The sequence below is a fragment of the Polistes dominula genome, unplaced genomic scaffold, assembly GCF_049000335.1.
Source record: "Polistes dominula isolate Pdom_NZ unplaced genomic scaffold, Pdom_raw_medaka contig_17, whole genome shotgun sequence".
NCBI lineage: Eukaryota > Metazoa > Arthropoda > Insecta > Hymenoptera > Vespidae > Polistes > Polistes dominula.
Window position 1 is genome coordinate 3459966 of NW_028301049.1, and position 22274 is coordinate 3482239.

Sequence of the window (22274 nt, forward strand, 5' to 3'; positions counted from 1 at the left end):
TTTTTTTTCTTTTTTTTTTTTTTTATAAATGAATCTCGTCGAATTTTTACGAGGGCAAAAATATAATATTGAAAAGTATTAATCAAAGTGTACTTAAAAAGTTATTTAAAAAAAAAACTTGTCGACATAATTGCCTCAGACACCAAAATGCGAGACCAAACGCAAATCTAGTTATATACTACGTTCGATTGTATAAAAGTATTTACTAGTGTTCGTACGTTTATGTATTTTGATGTCATTATATATAATATATACGAATTTATATATTTAATTATATATATATATTCTTCATTCGTATATAACGTGCGTAAAACGTAGTTACAAATAATCAATTTATTCGGTATATTAATTATTCCGATATTTCTTAAGTTTTCACAATTATATTATTTTTTTTTTTTTTTTAAACACTCTGTATTTCTATTTACATTAAAAAAAAAAATAAAAAAAAATAAAAAAATAAAAAAAAAATACGACAACAGTTTATTAATTTTTCTCTTTTTAAACAAAGTTAAGACTTATGCTTACTGTTAAAGAACATTATTCAAATAATTATGTATTCATATTATCAATCAATGAGATATTATAAACAAACAATTATGGAAAAATGTACACACAATCCGTTTTAAATTAATCTTTCTTAGAAAGTTGCATTTCCGTGTGACAAGGGTTCAAATTGAGATTGAATCTGGAAACCTTGGGGGATATTTGTTTATTTCGAACCATATGAGCCTCTGGGAGCATAAAAATTCAAAAATACCCAAAATAAGGATCACCCTCTAATATTTGTAATAATAGTAATTAATAATAATAATAATAATAATAGTTTATTGTAGTGTAATTCGTCTACACTCTTAAATACCATTTTAACATGTTAAGCGCCACGTCAGTCATATATGACTGACACTAGATATTACGTTTAGGCCACGTCAGTCACAAGTGACTGACACGTTCAATTATTTTTCTCAATACAAAGTAACCTGTGGCCTGACACGAATTTCCCTTAGAATTCGCGTGGCGCTCAATTTAGTCGACACCATCTTCCTTCCTCTCTCTCTCTCTCTCTTAAAAAAAAAAAATTTTTTTTTATCAATATCACGCGAATTCGATGATTATGATAACATATGGAAGAGGATAATATTGCATAAGTAAGGTGACCTTGATAGTTCTTTCGTGTATACGATGTGTATGTGCGTGCATATGTGTAATTGGCAGTGTTTATGTAAGTAAATACATACACGTAAATATTGATAATAATTTTGACGAACAATATAATATACTTATTTTAACAAGCACTGGCATATTTATAACATAACATATAGATAACATTATACAAAGAAAAAATTAAAAATAAAATTAAAAATAAAATTACAATTAAGAAAAAAAAGAAAAAAAAAGAAAGGACATTATTATCGTAAGCGTCGGGCAAGAGAAAAGTGCATTTATAAATATAAAATTATTTAGTCGTGTGCATGTAATAAACGATATTATAATTAATTACACGCTATGTTTATAAAAAAAAAAAGAAAAAGAACCGAAACTCTTCTTCTCCTATTTTTTTTAATTTTTTTTTTTATTTTAATTGTTTTCTCGATTAAATCTTAACACTGTTATATTTTCAATATTTTCATTAATTACGTTGACAAAAGTTTGACGAATATTTATTTATATTATTAAGATCGTCGTTGATCTAGTTTATGTTAATTCAATACTGAACGAAGTAATTAAATAATCTTATTATTATTATTATTATTATTATTATTATTATTATTACTATTATTACGTACGCTAATTTTCTTTACTTTTTTTCTTCTTTTAATTATTATTATATTTTATTATAATATATAGGAATATGTTATGAGTTTGCGTGCACGAATCATTTTTTTTTTCTACACGCGGTCAATTAATTATTTAAAAATAATAAAATTTCATTTTTCTTAATTATTGTTAATACAATAACATTTGCTTATACTTTAGGTTTTCTCAAATTTGTCTATTCGGCAAACCCCCTTTACTATTTTTTCACTATCATTAATTAACTGACATACTATACAACAATTTTGCAGTTTTGCTCAAATTATTACGCATAAATATGAATTCGAAAATCAGTACGAAAATAATAAAAAATAAAAAAAAATAAAATAAAATAAAAAAAAACAAGTCGCGCGTGCATACGTGCAACGAATAAGAAATAAAATAATCATTCAAATTATTTAATAAGTTAATAAATCACATTCCGTTTTCTTTCTTTCTTTCTTTCTTTCTTTCTTTCATATAACATTAATGTCGGATACTCGTCAAATTTCATTTTCGACTAAACTATTGTGTTGAGTGTCTGAATTTACAGTACATATGAGCCACATTTGTTTTCAAAGTTATAAGCATAACTTTTGTTTCAAATGAAAAATTCATTTAGATTCGTTACATTATTTTCAAAACAGAATCTTAAATATATTTCAATATAAAAACAAACACCACTTTTAACGCGAATAAAAATAAACAAATAAATATAAATAAATTAAAAAAAATAAGACAACCACGTACGACTTATTACGCCCCTCCTCCTCCTCCTCCTCTGACGCAACTCTTAACCACTTGCCCTACGATTTAACTTCACGGTACAATACTACAATATTGCACTTGTCAAAACAATATCATTGAGTTTACTATTATTTTCCATTTTACAATATTGCTATCTATTTACCACGTGTTCACCACGCCTATCTACGTGATGTACACGTCGTTCGCAGTTTTTAAACAAAATCATCTCGACGTGCGAGGCATATCTCTGTAGAGCAAACGGTTAAATATATATATAGATTTCAATGAAAAAATAAATGGACTCATACCACTGTAAAAAATAAAAAAAAGCTCACGTATTAATAATCTAAAAAAGATAATGATTACAAATTTATAATTCCGTGAGCGTGTCGACGGAGGCACGAAGACGCGTTCGATTATTGCAATCACTGGATTCTTTGTTCGTGCTAACTTCGTCCATTCGTGACAATATTTCATCTCTTAGAACTATTAAAACACGACGATCTTGTCGATTTTGAGCAGGTGCAATATGAAGCGCTTCTTGTACGTCAGACATGGCATCCTCAAACAAACCAATGTCAACACGAGCCTTTGCTCGAGCATAAAAAGCTTCGTAAGACGTTGGTCGAACTTTCAGAGCTTCTTCGGCAAGTTCAATGGCTTCTGCTCCTTCCTATAATTAAACAAATTTCATTACAAGATATTAATCGTTATGCTAATCAAATTTAGAACACTCTATATAAACAATTAGATTAATTATCAACAAAATCTTACGTTCATCTTTCGCTTGCACCGACTGAGATTTAGCAAGAAGTTTAATTTCAATTGCGCAAAACTTTGTAGCTGCAACATCATATGATTCTGTTCCTGTCCTTGACAGTCTTCCTCAGGCGAGACTGGGAATTTTTTCAGAGCGTAGGCATATCTATGTGACGCTTCTTTCAAACGACTCTTTCGATAAAGAACATTCCCATCTTCCAAAAGTTTATTTAACAGTATTAACAAGACGTCTGGTTTGCCAGCTGCCATTGCCCAAGTCGCTGGTCCAAGCTTTGCACCACGTCGTAAGAAACATTGAACAACTGGTATGTTACGGCAACCAATTGCTCTGTCCAATGGTCGCATACCGTGTAGATCAACGTGTTCGATAGCTGCTCCTTTTTCCAGTAACAATTGTACGAGTTTTGGATTACCCTAAATTACAAAATCATATTAATAAAGGGTTGACACAGGGCTAGAAGTTCAATCGTCTTTATTTATTTACCTGAAAAGCAGCCAAATCCAAAGGAGTTCTACCAGTGTTGTCGCTCGTATTAACATCAGCATTGTGATCAAGAAGATTTTGTGCACTATTGAGTCTTCCTCTGACACAAGCCCAACAGAGAGCAGTAAGACCTTCGTTGTCTTTAGCTTCGAGTACGGATCCTTTTTCAAAGAACAGTTCAATCAGATTGATATGGCCTTCCGATGCAGCCAACATTAGCGCAGTTCGACCAGCTAGATCGCGTTGATCCAAAAGCGTTAACGCGTCATCGAGCACAGTGTCCGTGCTACTGGATAATGTTCCTTGTAGAAGTCTTTCGGCAGTTCCCCAATGGCCTTCCCTAGCTGCAAGCATCAACGGTGAGAGACCTTTCGCGTTAACAGCCAATGGACTTGCACCACGAGCAAGAAGTGCCGACACTGTTGTGGTTGAACCATTTGCTGCAGCAACAGTCAATGCAGTTTCACCGATCAACGTATCCGGTAAATCGACTATCACTTCGGCCATATCCAACAAATATTCGACTATTGATTCATGGCCTTGAGCAGCAGCAGCTACAACAGCTTGTTGTGCAGCTTCTTCCCTTCGTATCTCTGACGATCCGTTTTCAGCAGTTTTCCCACCGCTGGGAACGAGCCAATCGCATGCCAAGAGATAACCAACTACGGATAATTTACCGTGTCTTGCTGCATGAACCAATGGACACTGTCCTGCCATGTCCACGTGGCCCAGCGATGCTCCGGCTGCGGCTAATCTGTGTATTAATTATTAAATATATTTTTGAAGGACATTTACGATTTTATATTTCTATAGAAAGATAAGAATCTTATAATTCATACCTCCTAACGACATCACAGTGTCCTCGTGCTGCTGCGAGCGATAAGGCAGTGCATCCTTGACTGTTAGTCAGTTCAACATCGGCACCAAATTCCAAAAGAAGTGACACCATCTCGACTGAACCCTCGTGAGCATACATACAAAGTACCGGTGCGTTGCCTAAATATTCTGTGATGTGATTCGGTGATGCTCCTGCCAGCAGAAGCAATCTTGATACTTTTACATTAGGGCTATAAATATTACGTAGCGTGCACAGTGCCGCGGAAACACATTCCGTAGCTGAAGTCAGCCAGATAGCCTAACGAAAGTAAAGATCATATATTAGTTAATACTTATCTTAAGTCATTTGAATTTTAAATTTATTTGAACATATTGTTGACCGATTCACGTATATTTCCATATTTGTAAATGTGAAAAACTTGTGTGTAATTATTATAATACGACATTATATTTACTTGTAAGTCGCGTGAAGGCCAGCATGGAGCGACACCCCTGTAAACGTGAGCTTTCAATATATGATGTCCAAGTTCCAAAGCTTTTTCACCATCCAATGGTGCTTGCAGACGAGATAATCTAAATGCAATAGCAGCATGACCTAGCCTCAAATCGCATAGAAATTTGGTTGATTCGCCTTCGTCTCTTCTCATTAACCACTCCCTGAACGAAGGGTGGAAGAACATGTAGGTATTGTCTAGTCGTTTCACGAGAAAGCCAGAGAGCATCTGTTAAAAAACAATAATCTCTCTTATTGTTTATATATTATTTAAGATAAATTACATATACAATTTACGTACCCTTAATATTCATCAGTAATGCATGAATGCATCAATAATATTTATTGTATAATTAACGAGTATAAAAGTGATAGATTTAAATTGTATATACCTTGAATCTCTGCATGAAATCCTCCTCCGAAACGAAGTGATTTGTAGTTAGTGAATTAATGGAATAATAAATTTCTGGCAGTGTCAGTGGATTCAAAGCAGCCAAACACACGCCTAAGAGAGGTTGAACCTTTTCGAACGAGGTCGCTGTAGGAAATCTCAGGTTGAAATGCAATTGGAAGATTTGTGCGAGGGAAACTGGTAGAACCTAAGAAAATATAGTAATCATTTAGTAGTCACGTTTTTCGAGAAAAAAGAACAAAATATTAAATTCCTTTCTTACTTTGTAACTCGCTGATTTCGCAACGAGATGTCCACTTTCGATGAGATCAAGTGTCAATTTAGCGAATAAGAAACTTCCTTTCGCTAGTGACAACAAATGAGAGGCGAACCTTGTTTGATTAGCGCTAGAAGATGATTCCGTCTTTCCGTTGACGGATGCAGTTACGTTTGTTTGTATTGCTGGACTTTGAGCTAATCTATAACTAATGTAATCGGACAAATCCTTGGTGACGTTGTTACCGGCAACATCGTTTGAAATTTTATCCAAGGAAATCCTCGTGTATGGAAGTTGTTTGCCGCATTCTAATAATTGTGTTCTAACCGTACAGATGACTTTCAACCAACTAGGGAAATTAGGCGCGTGTCTTGTTAAAAATGACGCTATTGTATCACCTCTGTCCGGTCTGTGATATTCTGCCTCGCAAACGGCATCGATGAGAATTACCTGTAAAATATTTAACAAGCAATTATAGATGAGTTCAAGAAAATATTATTATAGAAAGAATTGTGCGAAGGTACGTACCATCGTAGATTCAGGCAATCTGTTAGTTTTCCTTAAAGTTAAGAGCGGTTCGATGATGCCTCTTGAAAGAGCAAGATCCGGATCTACCGTGCATTCTCTTTGCGATAAGGAACCCTGTAGATGTTGTTCGGATAAAAGATACTCTCTATAGGCAATCAGCTGAGGTGCCTGACACAATTGTGCAGCTAACGAGTGAATTAAATCTGGTACTAGACAAGTGCTATTGTTGTCAGCTTGACAAAAGTGATAAGCCACAACGTGAGATGCCAATTCTCGAACCTACGATTCAACCATCATTGTAATCAACCAATTGTCGTTAAAAGTTAAACTGCTTTAGCGAAGGGAATTATTGTAAAAGATTGATTACCTTTTCATTGGTACGTCTTATATTGGATTGAAGAGTGATCGAAGTACTCGATTTGTCTCTTTCCTCGATCTCTTCAGTGATTTCCGGCGGAACCGGTTGCACGCGTCGCCTTCCAAAACAACTGTGCTCTACCAGTTGCAAAACGAGTGCCGTTTTACCGGTACCAGGTGATCCGGATATTAAAATACCAGGACTCGAGCTGTTTATCACGGATGATATTTCGTTGAGGAGCCAGAGACGTCCTGTAAAGAGCGGCTCCGTTTCGAGTAAAGGAACTTCAAAGAATAGTGGCTTGAGTGTCAGTTGTGTGGCATGATGCTGAACGAAGCGTACTAAAAAAGATCGTATCGTAAGATAGGTCTCATTAGGATTAATATTTTGGAAATAAAATAAATGATTACATTTGGGGTCGATGCTTCCCTTGACGTTACTAGCTCTGGCCGATCTTCTGACGCACGTTCGTCTGTTTTTAAATTGGATTACGTCCTCTGTTTGTTGTTGGTTCGTTTGCGAGGCATTAACGGAATGTCTTCTTGGTGTGAGTGGACTCGAACTACCGTTCGAAAGACCGGACACGGAAACTGACATCGACATAGACATCGACGTGGATGCCGATGCCGACGTTGAGATCGAAACCAAACTACCGGCACTGTCGCAATCTCTCGATTTACTTTTTCCTTTGATCTTGCTTTTAGGTTTGTTTGTGCTACGTAAAGCAGCAGCAGCTTCGGTCTCGCTCGAAGTACCGGTCAACGTTGATACTGGACTAGTGTTGGTTGATGCCAAAGTTTGCGTTTCGAAACTCGTTAAACTGCTGAAGGAAGCTGCCGAACTATCGTGGCCTTGCATCGGTGGCCTGAACAAAAAGTGACGATTAAGAATTAATGAAGTTAGTTGCAACAAACATCCTATATAACGAACGGATGTGTTCACCTTTGAATCCCAGAAGTAGCAGCAACTCGATTCGATGCACAGGGAAAATAATTCGATGTGTCAACAACTGAATTATCTCGACCATGATTTCCACCAAGCAATAAACCCAATCTCATATAAAGATCCGATTGCGAGGATTTCCGCGTTTTCGAGGACAATGGTTTGACACAACCACCTTCGTCATCTACAACAACAGGATGAAAAGATCTTTGTTAAATAATAATATTAAAATAAAAATGGTATTTATTAGAAACCGTTGGATGCAACGATCACACCAGGCACGATGCATCACCTAAAAATCTTATTTACAGGTCACGAAAGAAACACAGAGTCGTCGTTCTTCTCTTATCGACACATCGTGCACATCTTGCGTGGGAAAAATCAAATAAAAATAAGAAAATGGTCAATCTTCATGCTGTGAGTATAATCATGCTTCGACGATATTAAATTCATTTCTAACAAAAATGGCATCTATTCATCAGTTGCCCGAAAAAATTCCTGTCGATTTATACTTTTTATAATTTTGCAAAATATCGATTATGAAAAGAATTAGAAAATGAAATTAAATACGCGCTTGTAAATCGGCATGAACTTTCCAGACAATCCAATACTCGTGTAAATTGCGTTCAAGGATTTCATTAATCATTGAACTCTTGGAGCAACCTTTAACGACATTACAGAAACACACGCACACACATAGAGAAGCGCACACTCGTAAGAATAATTCCTGCCTGCGAGTTTATTGGAAGAATCGATTAGTTGATTAAGTCCATCGTTTGCTGTTCCTTGACTGTTGCTCCATAACGATTTGATTTTTCCTAGTACGAGGCCAGGCCATCTTGATTTTCCTTCCCAGGATGATACCATCCATGCTGTACGTATGTGTATTTTATTTAACTCGATGCAAAAATAATTGCGGTTTTAAAGTATCCTTAAGTAAATTAGTATTCATTTACTTAAGGTTTTTTATATTATATATTTATTATCTATTTAACATTAAAAAAGGTCACTTATTAACCCTTTAAGAGTTGCACGCTCGAGTTAACTCGAGCGCCGTTGTATTACGTTGAGCCAAAATTGTTCCTCTTAAGGGGTTACATAAAATTTAATTAAAAATTTAATTACTTAATTATTTACTTATAAAAAGGTTATTTATTATATATTTAAAGATTGTACCCTTTACAATCATATATTGCATAATCAATCCTAGATAAAAGTTACATTAAAATAATAAAACCTCAAATTATTTTTACACTAACTAAACATGATGATAAATGAGTTATAATATTTGTTTTTGAATTCTATTGAATTTGGAATATTTTGTAAAAAAAAAAATAAATTTCGTTTGTTTGATTTTTAATTAAAAGTTCTTAATACCTGATAGTGCGGAAGGATTATCAGTCGTAGGTGGTTCAGGTGAGGACGTTCCGCGTCTCGAGGATCGTTGCGGTCCGAAGGAACTTCTCAATACTTTTGGATTCAAAAAGAATCTTCTTCGTTGATTAGGTGGAGTAGGGCAACCTGAACAATTTCGTAATTACATAAATTTTCATTAAACACCAAGAGTTTGTTTTAATTAAAATTATGTCAAATAAAATATTTCTTTCTGTACGTACTCTGAGTCATTTGAGGTTTCTGTCGAGTATGAGAGTTCAGTGGTGAGTTCATTTTACTTTTTGAACTTTTACCAAGTTCCCCAGGAGAAACGTTGCTAGCCAGATTGTCTCGTTGCTGTAGAATAAGAGAAACTTATAGATATATACATTAGGAATACGTTCAACCTGGAAACATTTATATTTCATTCTCGAAGTTCGCGAGAATGGATGCAACGAATGCATACAAATGCATAAAGTTCATTCGATAGGAATAGAAGAGGCGAAATACAATGATCAAACATTTAATCTTGGAATGCCCTATAGTTGGACAGCCCTATTCTAAAAGATCCAAATTCCTAAGAGAATTTGCTTACGTGGATTGCTCGGGGCGGTAAATTAGTACGAGTGGTGGTGAGTTTAGTGCGTGGTCTTGGGCTGCCGCAAAGGGAATTGACCGTCGATGAGTCATCGATCCAACCACCGTCCATAGGTAAAAGAGTAGACATTGGTTCGATCGAAGAACCAACAACAAACTCCTCGCCAAAGGGTCCACCTTCAAGGCCTTCCTCTTCTTCTTCTTCTTCTTGGTCGCCATTGAAATCGGCACGTTGATGATCAGCTCGCAAACACAGTGGACAAGCTTCGCTACGGAAAAGGCAGGAATAACATCTTTCGTGGCCGCAGGAATCGATCAGTCGTCGTTTTTTCCCTTTGTCGAAGGGCATCTCGCATGATGGACAAGTCGAACCTCCGAGCATTCCCGTTGATTCTACCAGTGCACGAATTTGCGCCAAGTCTGAAAAACAAATAACATTTTCACATGGATTTTTTAATCCACGGTAGCCAATTTGTGCTTGGTTATTTAATATTACAACATGTAATTAACATTTACAAATATTATGCAAGGAAGAAAGTCGGTGCAATTGTAATGAATAAAAATGTCAATTAATAAGACTTTAAATAATTCTAATGATAATAATATGTGAACGTTCGTTGATATGTAAAATAAGTATAAAGTAGGGTCGCACGTGAGTTAACGAGGTCGAACGCATCACGGAGATCTGAGAGCGTGTTGTAGAAGCGAAACAGACCAAGCGGATAGTCGCAAAGTCACGTTAGACGTGGGCTGCTCACTCACGTACGTTACGTGAGTATAGGTAGGTAAGTACGTGAGGGTGATCGTCAAGAGGACAAGCACACGCGAGAGCTCCCGTCATGACCTCACTTTCTAGAATCCTTTAAGTACGCGAGGCGCCTCTTTGAGCCTTCGATTCGCGTCATCCAGCTCGTTTGTCCATTATCGATGAACCAACGCAACCGGCTCTCACGAGCTGCCTATATGCCTATTTCAAATCAACTTTTTTACTTACTTATTACACCCCGTTGAAATATTGTCCCATTAGGAACATAAAAGCCTACAAAGTGTAATCGAGTTTTCAAAAGAAAACAAAACAGAAAAAAAGGTCAATCTTATTATAAACGCAAGGGTCAGGGTGAAGAGTGAGAGGGGTAGGTAGGTAATTCGGGTCTCACGACCTCCTATCCTGGTAAGGTAAGTGCACACAGGTAGGCAGGTGCAATTCCACTCGGGGCTGGCTTACCGTAAGCTAGGTCAACGCACTCAAAGACGTAAAGAGCTCGAAGGAAGTAAGTAAGTACGTCTCGCTTCCGCGCTAAACTTGTCTTTCTCTCTTTCTCTCTCTTTCTTTTTGCACTTAGCCTTTAGCCGTTTCTGTTTCCCTCGTTTTTTACTTTTTTTTTGTCCTTACGACGCTCCACTGAGTTCAGGACAAAGACGGTGGTAGGAATGAATCGAATGCTCGATGTGTCAAGAAACTTCTTCTGATTTTTCTTTGCTTAGTTGCTACGTTTGATCATATCTCCCCTCTTTTTCTTTGAACACAAGGATGATATGATATTTTGGTAAATAATTGGAATACTTTTGAGAAGGTTTCGTACCTTGGGTAAAAACTGTCATTTTTATTTTTAAATCATTAGTTCCAATTTATTAGATTAGAAAATTTATCAATAAAGTTTGAAGAAAGGTATAATTGAAAATTCTTATTGGAGAAGTTACAGTGTAACTCTGTGAAGTTGTTGGTCCAGGTTAAGGAGACTCGTTAAATCGGCCACGGAAGGTCTATCCGTCTCTCCTTTCCATCCCTTTTTCTCTTTCTCCTTTCTCGATGTGAACATACTCGGTTACCGTTCGACTCGCTCGAGAGACGACCACGATAAAATACGATGTGGTTCGAGTAGAAGGTGCTGGCTTTGTAAAAACTCAACTTGCGTGAGTTAAAGTCGCGATTAAAACTCATGAGAAAAAGAGATAGATGTACTTATAGATAAATAGATAACGACTAAAAACAACATGAAACTTTTAATCTGATTCTTTGAAAGTTAAAGTTATTCTTGAACCATATTTCGTATGTCGAGTCTAAAGATAGAATTGGTGTTTTACCTTATCAGATCTAATTTCTAAAATTACTTGTTAATTTATGCTAGGGAGATACTGTAATTTGTAACAGTAAATGTTATATTTTGAATGATCATTTTTGTCTAAGGAAAATCTCCTTCAAGATTTGTCAAAAGTTACTTTATCGAGAAAATAAACATTGCAATTGCATTGCATTTATTTTATTTATATTTTATTCAACTCTATAAATACTATGAAGAAAATGTTACTTTTCAAATGGGTGCTGTTGGACGGTATAATAGATTAGGATCGTGTTTATTGTGGCACGTTAATTAGATTCAACTCTAAATTTGTGAAAGGAGATACACCTGTGATCCAAATTTAATGGACTTCCGGTGACTACATTTCCGTTCGATGAACCCCTCTCATTATAGGAAACAGTAACGATTAAGAATCTTGAAGGAGAAGAATTTAAACATTAAATTCATTCGATAGTAGTGGACTCGAGAGTGAGAGAAAGTTAGCCTGCAGACGCTTGCTAGCCTAAGGCTTCGTTCTGCTCTCATCGCAAGTTTTGAGGATGCAACGAGGATAAATCGGTCAGCAGAAAGATCTTTCTTGATAAAACATTTCTAAAAGTTATTCACCCAGTTTTAACTCTTCAGACATTTTACATGATTTATTTATTTATAATTGTATAATAATTAATATATAAAATTAGTAAATTATATAAAAAGAAAATAAATCTATTCCTATGAGAAATAAATTCATCCTGACGAAACTTGTATTCAGATTTCTTGACTATTTATTTAATAAAATCTTGACTAAACAAATAGGAACGATAAGATTAAATATTATCTAAATTTAATAAGAGAAAAATACTTGCTATTTATCGTATTTTAAGTGAAATTTAAAGTTAAGTATTTTAGTTAAGCTTTAGTGGACACGAATATACATACTAGCTTCTAATGAGATTAGCTACGTCCGCGATAGATTAGACTGATTAACCGAGCTAGTCTATCCTCTACGGTTTATCTGAAAAGAGGGCCGAAGCTTACCTGTATGTTTCTAAGAAGATAAAACATACGGCTCACTGCTGTAACACGATAATACTCCGTAGATAAGACGTAACGATACGTGCTTCGAAATCCTACAAAACACGAATGTGAGAAGAAGAAAGAAAGAAAGAAGAAAGAAAGAAGAAAGAAAGAAGAAAGAAAGAAAGAAAGAGAGAGAAATTTACCCTTTTCCGGGTGTTACAATATTTTCATTGGCGCCGCAAAGAGGGATCACGGGCCACTACTTAAACGTACACAATTTTTACAATTTTTTTTTCTTCACGAATAAATATACATCAAAAATATAATTGTTCTTAATATACATCATTCGTGATACAAGTATATATATATATATATATATATATATATATATATATATATAGACAAAAGTAAGAAGAAGAAGTGATGTTGTAGATGTAAAGCAACGGTACTTTAGTTTTCCTATTGTGAGAACAAATCGACCTTACGAACTTTCCTACAACCTGAATTTCGAAGCGTATACTAAGCGAATTATTGTAATTCATTTGTTACGATGCATTTAGTATTGTGCAATGAAATAAAGGAAATACGCGACGCGGCATCCAAAAACACTCATCATTCGACATTATTTTCCATTCCGATTCACATACAATAATTATTCTAATGAAACGATGACGACGATGATCGATCGATTATTGGAATTATTTATTTCGCATTCTCACTTGACCTTGTCAGTCTGAAATTGATCCGAATTATATCAAAAGAATTTGGTCTAATCATTTTATTCTCTCTCTCTTTTTTTTCATATTATTATTGTAGGTCATATGATTATTTATTAAAAAAAAAAAAAAAATAGATGTGTCCAGATCACACACGGTAGAAGTGAAACCTTCAAAGAAAACCAAGCTTCGAGATGTGAATATATCGAAACAATTAAATTGTAATACAGCGCCATCTATTGAAAGAACCTTACAGAACCTAGATAACCTCTAAATAAAAATCTTTAAATTAGTAATAAAAAATAATAATAATAATAATAAAAAAAATTGTGCTATGTGCTAAGTTGGAAAAAATCACACGTAAAATAAAATTAATTTCATGAAGTAGTTTTGGAATTATTAGTGGACAAACATATTGTGACACTGCATTTTTATTTATAGAATTTTATTAATTAATTAAAATTATTTTTGTTTCATCGGTTTCACGTTCTTCCGTTTCACGATTTTCAAATCACCCTGATTCTAAAGAAGTTTTCACTTCCAAAATTAATTAATATTATATTATTTCATTGGAAGGGATGATTATATTCAATAATATACGCGTGCATGTGAAATATTTGATTCGTGATTGGGATTAGATTTTTGTAGGATAGTATCGAAGGGTTAAAAGACTAGAAAAGGAAACCTGTTGGTTACCCCGAACTGCTTTTCTGACTCAGTCAGGAGAGAAGAAGGATGTGTGTTAGAGTTTCCGTAAGTGTGTTGCGTGTGTAACGCGAGTAAGAATAGACGGAGGGTCGAACAGTGACCACCAGTCCTACCAGTCTTGTCTGGTACGTCCATTCTGAGAAACCTGCAACCAAGTTAATAGCCGATACACGCGGGAGAGTAACAAGTCCGTTGGCCTCGTCTAAAGTTCCTTCTGATCTTGCTCGAGATCTGTCTCTTTTTCCCAAAACTACAACCTTCTTATCTTATTTATCATCATCTCGATTACGTTCCAAAGAAACTCAAATAAATCATCCAATTTTTCTCACCAAATTCTTACCAAATTCTCACCATCTATTTTATTGTCAAACATAAATAGAAAGAAGAATCTTTGAAAAATCATTTCTAATAAGTTACAATCAAAAATATTTTTGTCGTTTGTCTTTTTGAAGTGAAAACTTCTTTAGAATGGGGGTGATTTGAAAAAATGAAACGTGGCGCGATTGTAACGCGATGATGAAACGGCCACGATACTAAGTAAGAAGAGAAAAAGAGGCAAACATATAGGATTAAGCCTAAGAGAGAATGAGATAGAATATATCTATACAGTTTTTCCTATTCTCTATTATATTCCTTTTATATCCTTTATCTATTCCTTTGTTATATGTGGTAACAATATTATAATAAATAAACCCTAAATTTGTCTACTTTTGATACTGTGCATTCGTCTTATTCTCTCGAAACTTGGTTTTTTCAAGGTTTCACTTCTAACGTGTGTAATCTTCGCACATGTTTTATTTTTCTCTTTTTTTCTTTCTCTTTCTAGATAGATAGATAAATTGAAAGAAAAAACTGAATGAACCGCACAGGAAACGTAATCACAATACTCGTAAAATATACTACGTTACGGTCTGAAAGGTAAGCGTCAATCATCGACATGCGATTGGTTGCAACAGGTGGTTGTACTATACCGCAAATATACATGCATAAGTCTTCACTATATTGCGTACAAGTACATTCGAAATAATAAGTTCTACCTGTAGAGTTGTCTCATGCAAGGCAATATAATTCTCACAATCGATATTACTGAAATAAAATAATCGACAAAATTCAACCCTAATCTCTTTTATGTTTGAATCTTTCAAAGGCATTGGTTCAAATTAAAATTCATTGAAACTTTGATTAAAATAAAATGCTTCAAGAAATTAAATTAGGTCAGACAAATGAAGAAAAAGTTGCTTTCGAAGCGAGTACATGATATGTTTAATGTAAATTATGTTTTATTTTCGCATATATTCGTTAAAATTCACACGGTGGTACGAAAGAATGTATTTCAAATGAACAAATTTTCTCGCACACAATTGTTCCCTCTTCTTCCGATCTCACAATATGCTTTGGATGTTTCACACATTTATATACCTGTTATGTATATAAGTATATAAGTATTAAGGTACATGTGTACATATATAATACCTGTAGAGTGACTCAGAATGGAGAAAGTAATTCATCGAGTAGTCTACGGAAGATAAAAAAAAAAAGAAAAACGGTTGTATTCGTTTTTTCATATCGTTTCTTCTTTTGTTTATTTTGGTTCTTTTTTTTGCAGTTAACAGCATCGAAAACGGAAAAGTTATGTAAAAGATGACGTAATAGATTTTGTTATTTTCAGTTTATAGTTCGTTGGTTTGATTTTGATTTTATATATATATATTAATATCAATAATAAAAATATATAGATATATAGATATAAGATATAAAATCAATATATATATAGATATATAGATATAAGATATAAAATCAATAATATATATATATATATATATATATATATATATATATATATTATATAATAATAAATATATATAAATAATAAATAAATGTAAAAGAGCGTAAAATATAAATCATTGCAAAAATATCCACGTGTGGGCGGATATATCACGGGGGGTTTATATTTTTACCATATAGATTTTATATTATCAATAAAATAAAATAAAGAAAAAATAAAAAAATGCTGTAAATTATTAAACGAGAATATAAATTATCATAATTCTTGGTAATCAAAAAATATTAGGTCAGAATTTAAAGTTTTTTCTTGATACGTTTAAGATTACATAATATTTGGAAATATTCATCGAATCTGGCAATACACATTTGTACGCATTCTCAAGGCTGACATTAAAATCATATAAATCAAAATTATTATGATGGTATATTTGTTGAAAAAAAAAAAAAGAAGAAAAAAAAAAGCATAGCAAATAATGTTCTATTTTATCCGTGTAAAACGTATTAAAAGATAAAGAGGAGGAAGATCATCAAAGAGGTCTCTGAGAGAAAGTTTTCTCTTGGGAAGACCTCTTCAATCGCACCTCTGATAATGTTCGACGTCACGCGATTTAAACACGCTTACTCGTTTCGATCTTTAGGAACACGAACGATTCCGCAAGCAACCAAATCGCGAACGAGTTTTCTAAGAGATAAAGGAGAACGTGCACTAGAAACCTTTTACAATCACATTCACGAATAACAAACAAATCATTTATGAAAGCACAATTATTCATAACAATTAATGCATTTCAATATTTCATTAATGTGTACATCATTTTCTAATTGATGAATCATTGTGTTATTTATTACGCCGAGTGCACGTGGATTTATGTTCTGCAATATTGCTGTGAGACTAAAAATTACAATAGGGTTATTGAAGAAATGATTGAAAATAACGTAAAGTATAGTACTTTAACAGTGGTATTAACGTTTACCTTAAACTTAAAATACAGTTTAGCGAAGCATGGGAGCAACCGGCCTCTGTCGTCGTCGTCGTCGTCGTCGTAGACATATCGTCGTACAAATAAACCATGGTAAAACCGGTTTTCGTTAGATATAAATTATACGTAATGCACTTGAAGCGTTTTAAATCTGGTCGTACGTTTATTCACTTATTCTACACGGGAGGACCTACTTTATTTTTCTTTTTCTTATACCCTTCCTATACCCTTCCTCCTTCTTTCTCAACGCAAAGAAAAAATGTCAAATACAAATATTGCAAAATAAATCAAAGTTTCAATGAAATTCCATTAAAAAGGGGTTGGTTTTTTTTTAAATTAAACATTTATGATTCCTTTAGGCAAAGTATTATTTGTGAATACGATTAATCAATTGGTTATACACGGTGTCCTGTAATTATATATTAAAATCTAATATAAGTTGTAGATGCAAAATAAAATTGATTAGTATGATTTGGAAAATATTTGTCGAATATTTATAACGATTTCTCAGGTATTCGTATTATATTACTTTATAAAAACTCGATCATGTATTTTTATTTTACAATACAAATTGTTCGAAATATTAGGTTGACAAGAAAATAATTGTTGTTCTCTTTCTTTCAAACCCAATAATTCAATACCTCAAAGAAATCATTCGTACCGATCTAATCTCACGTGAATAGTATTTATTATCGAGATTGTTTTCTTTACGATAGTATCTTGAATATTTATACTGTTTACTTAAATCCGATAAATTTTAATCTTAACGATTAGGAGGGATACATGTTGGATGACCGCAAAAGAAAAAGAATTAGAAAAGGAATGCAGACGCATAGGAAAATATAAGAAGAAGAAGAAGAAGAAAAGTATTTGAAACTTATCCTTTCACTAGAATGAACAAGGTTGAATGAATAATTTGAAGAATAGAATTCTTTATGGGATCAGGAGAAGAAAATTCTTACCAAGAACAGAAAGGCTGAGACCTGAACCAGGGCGAGGCGGTCTCTGTCTGTCTGGAGGCGCCATGGTGATGATCTTTCTCAGTTTCTTCCCTTCAATTCAGTAATGAGTTTTTTTTCTTCATCTCCAGCATTAACAACACACTTATCTCTTGTCTCACTGACACACATATATATTCTCACAAATTTAATTCAAATATATCTGCTGACCACGTAAATTTTTATCCGCGTATTTATACAAAGATTTCGATATCAAATTTTTATTATCAATCACAATAATTATTATTAACAAACGTTTATCGATATTCCATTTAATTGATCCCTATACATTGCGCAAAAGATTAAAATCACAGATAATAATCAACGATAATAAAAAAGAAAATGACACACGCGTTGAATTTCAAATGAAATAGACAAGAACATGACATGACACACACTCAACGAGGTCCCGGCGCAAACTGTCGCGTCGCGAGAAGCGGGCTACCTACGATCGGCCATTTTCGGTCATCTTCGGTTATCTTCGATAGCTGCGCCGTCGCAGTACCGCTCCCACCACATTGAGCATTTTTCTTTTACTGCGCAGTGGCGCGAATATCAAGGGAACACAAATGTGTTCCATTGCTACCTTCTATTCACAAACTTCTTTTTATATTGCTATGTATGTATATGTAACTCGTTCGACTCATCCAATCAAATGGAACGCGTCGCGAACCTTCCTCCTGGCGTCTTCTTTTTATTTATTCCTTTTCTATATTTCTTTATTTCTTCCTTTGCACAAAGAGATACCACGCATACAAGTATACGTATATATGAGAAAAGGAAAGCATCGTGAAACAGGTTAAAGTTTCAATCTACCTTTCGATCCTCTCGACAATGTTCATACCGTTCGAGAACGTCGATTACGTAGCTCGAAAGCAATGAGCTAAGAGAAGTACATATGGTAATAATATGCTAATTGGACAAATCAAAATTTAATGCGAAATGAAAGAAGAAAGAACTAAACAAAAATTCAATTTAATGCGGAACTTGATCTAATAGAAAATCATTTATAGAAGAAAAATATCTACGAGACACGATTCGAGATTTGAGACTTACAGTTTACGGATATTACCTATATAGATATAGATATGGATAGATATCCATGTATATAGAGAAAAGTTGGAAGGTTTACACGTCCATTGCACCTTTCCACGTAGGCCAGTGCGGCGGATGCGGGTGGGCGGACCGGGATTCGAGTCTGCAGCGGTGCAACCAAGGCCCACGCAAAACGAACATCGGTAATTAAACGAGCACCTCGCTCGAATCTCACCGGGTGAGAGTCGCCTTTCTTAAACTATCTTCGATCTTTCTTCAATAACTGATATTTGAGTATTCTACGGGTATTGGGTTACCTGGAAAGTTCATATTGATCGATATTTATAATTAAAATACATTTTGTTTTTTTTACCAAATCGACATGACTGCTATTTCCTGGCATATATCATTAATTACGTTTACATACTACGTATGTTATCTTGTTAATGGGAAAATGATTTTTTCATTTTCACTTCATAGATAATGTGTTGTCTCGATTCATGATTCATAAACGTTTATCGAAGTTTTCTCGCGTAAATCATATACACTTCTGTCTTAAAGTACTGTTGATCAAAGACACCAAAGGTGGGAATGCACCCGAGTGTGTCCGAGCCGGTCCTTATACGGGTTCGCTGATTCGAAAGACAGTATTCGGTGGAAAAAAAAACTTCTCCCTGCTACGTACTCTGTAGGATACCTAAATCTTTTTAAAGAAGCGATCACCAAATACGATTTTGTACGATGAGAGAGAGAGTATACCTATATATACACATGTACATACATATGTGCATTGGGAGAAAGACAGTTGCAATAATTCATTTTAAGGAACAGGTTTATGAATGAGGTAGAGTAAAAACAGGAACTAGTATTTGACATTATTGAATGTAACTGTTCGGTAAAGTGTTGATTATTATACTGATTAAACGTAATGAAGATAATAAATGAAATGATAATATTTATTATAAATTTCAAATTGATTTTTTATCATATTTTTAACCGTTTTCACTCGAGACATTTTTCTGTAATATTTTATATAGGTAGAAATTTGTATTTGGAAAAGTGTCAAAGAATTTACCGGTGGTAGGAAATTATTATTCGCATTACTTTAAACTTCACAGTCGTATTAGGTACAATTGGATGCGTGGGCATTGGTTAAACGTTAAATCGTTCTGTTAATCGTCACGATGGTAGACGATGCGACGAGATTGTTCGCCCACCAACGAATTTCCTGCGTAACCCTAACAGATACTGATCGTTTAGACCTAGATATCGTTCTATTACACTGAAATTCATTTAGCCAATGTTTTTCTTCAATTGAGAACCATTCGAGCTTTCTTTTTTTTAAGCAATTCTTTAAGTAAACTACTTTCATTTGTAGGATTGAGTCGCCTTCTTTTTTATTGGTGTCCGATTCAAGTGAAACGCATCGTAATAACTATGCAAATATAAGTAATAATATTTCAATAATAAATTGCGTTATATAGACTAAGAAAAAATACAAAAACAGCTACGAAATATAGTCGACAGTTATCAATGTTTTATAAATTCGACGATGACACTATTATCAAAATAAAAACGACAATAATTAAATGTTCAAGCCGTCCGAAGGATATCATATGTATAAACAAAACATTTATTACCGAGAGAAACTTTTCTATTGATAAGTTAAACCTCTATTTATCCCTTCCCTTCTCAATCGTCTTTCTTCACTGTTCCTGTGCAGACGTATTCCCATCGTTCCTATTATACATTTATTTTTATTTGAATCATTTTAATTTAATATTTTATTACAGTCTAACTTCAAATTTGCAATTTTCGAGCATCACCATTTAGATTTGGACCTTCTACTGGACAACTGCAGAAGAACTTTTTTTATTGAATGTAGTTACAAGTGCGATTTAAAAGTAACGATCGATAACCATCCGCATGTATTAATTTATCGATATTATAGTATGCTTTATGGTAGGCTACTTCCGTCTTTAGTTTCGTCGTTCGAGTGGGAAGCATCATCGTAATTATATTTAACAATTGTATGCTAATTACTGCATACATTTATTATATCTTGACTCATTTATATTGTATAACTTTATGACTGAAATGATAATATTTGAAGTATGTTATAATATAGCCGCCCGGAAAGTTTGAACCGATTAAGAATAAAAATGTAAATCGATATGAACTTTCTGGGCAAGCTAATACACACATACAAACGCCCTAAAACATTATTTGTTAAGTATAGGTAAACGTAAAAGCAACGCATGATCGCCCACACGAATACTACCCACTTAAAACTCTCGTAACTCCAACGAGGCATGCTCGTAGTCTTACGAGCAACATTTGGTCTGCTCTCTTAGTTCATTCATTCCCTCGTATCTTTCTTTCATTCAAGAGTCAGTAGTCACTTGGATCGTGAAAGCGGGACCCCGTAACAACGACCCGTAAGAAATCCGTATGAGGAGGGGCGTAACGGAGCAATACGCAAAGCACGTTGTGTGAGATAGATATGAACGGTTACTAGTCTTATCTTGTGTCTTATAGAAGGGAACTGGAATAGGAATATGTCGAAGAGAGAGAGAGAGAGAGAGAGAGATCGAATGTGTTTTAAAAGTAGTGACAGTAAATAAATACTGCGTAAAACTGAAACGTTATTCCACACGTTTATATAAACTTGTTCAATTTTACAAACGAAAACGCATTTTCCTATTTTTTAATTATTATTTTAAAACAAAAAAGAAGAGTACTGGTTTGCCTGCAAAGATAAATCAAAAAAGTGACTATAACTAAGCATGTTCTTTTTTGTCATGAGGTAAAATTGAGATATATTAGAAATATTTCTTTTCTACAGAAACATTTATAATATCATAAAATAACAATATAGATAGAGGAGAACCGTTTTACCCTATTCACAAAAAAAAAAAACATAACTCTTTAATTTTCTACAAGAAAAAAAAAAGAAATCCCACACCTTAACACCTATCTCTTAATTACTCGTATCGTTTAATTAGATATCACTCTAGTATATAAATAATGCAACGTATACTTGACTAACTAATATCATACATGCTCGTAACACGATCAGCCAGTTTGCAAGAGAGAGAGAGAGAGAGAGAGAGAGAGAGAGAGACGAGAAGAGTATGGGGTAAATCACGTGCGAAAGAAGGAACGACAAAAAGTAACGTTCGAATGGTCCACACCGAGTATTACTGTGAGTACTTCCATGTATTGCATATGTTTTTCTCTCCACACATGTATCCATATGCATATACATATATTGTACATACATAAGAAAGAACATATTGCTTTTCACAATATCGATCGGTGAGATACATACAAGAAAACGTTCTCGCTCTTGTGCTTTTATCTCGTTGAAGGT

The 22274-nt window shown here is 34.0% G+C and overlaps 1 protein-coding gene across 3 annotated transcripts in view; it reads right to left on the reverse strand.

Moving 5' to 3' along the window:
* Window positions 1-694: 694 nt before the first annotated feature.
* The window catches only part of rols (zinc-RING finger and ankyrin repeat domain-containing protein rolling pebbles), a 32098-nt gene continuing 10518 nt past the window's right edge, over window positions 695-22274 (reverse strand). The window contains exons 1-16 of one of the 3 annotated variants that reach the window (XM_089175548.1): window positions 17831-18302; window positions 9598-10019; window positions 9245-9359; window positions 9006-9149; window positions 8360-8500; window positions 7629-7812; window positions 7097-7551; window positions 6696-7027; window positions 6329-6607; window positions 5807-6250; window positions 5525-5731; window positions 5095-5361; window positions 4642-4937; window positions 3803-4556; window positions 3313-3732; window positions 695-3211 (exon numbers count right to left, since the gene is read on the reverse strand). In XM_089175548.1, the coding sequence (XP_089031674.1) occupies window positions 2909-3211; window positions 3313-3732; window positions 3803-4556; window positions 4642-4937; window positions 5095-5361; window positions 5525-5731; window positions 5807-6250; window positions 6329-6607; window positions 6696-7027; window positions 7097-7551; window positions 7629-7812; window positions 8360-8500; window positions 9006-9149; window positions 9245-9359; window positions 9598-10019; window positions 17831-17894 (4827 nt within the window). In that variant the 5' untranslated portion in view covers window positions 17895-18302 and the 3' untranslated portion in view covers window positions 695-2908. Of the gene's footprint in view, window positions 3212-3312; window positions 3733-3802; window positions 4557-4641; window positions 4938-5094; window positions 5362-5524; window positions 5732-5806; window positions 6251-6328; window positions 6608-6695; window positions 7028-7096; window positions 7552-7628; window positions 7813-8359; window positions 8501-9005; window positions 9150-9244; window positions 9360-9597; window positions 10020-17830; window positions 18303-22274 lie in introns of those variants that run through there. The other 2 variants (XM_089175547.1, XM_015323904.2) reach the window with 2 other exon arrangements.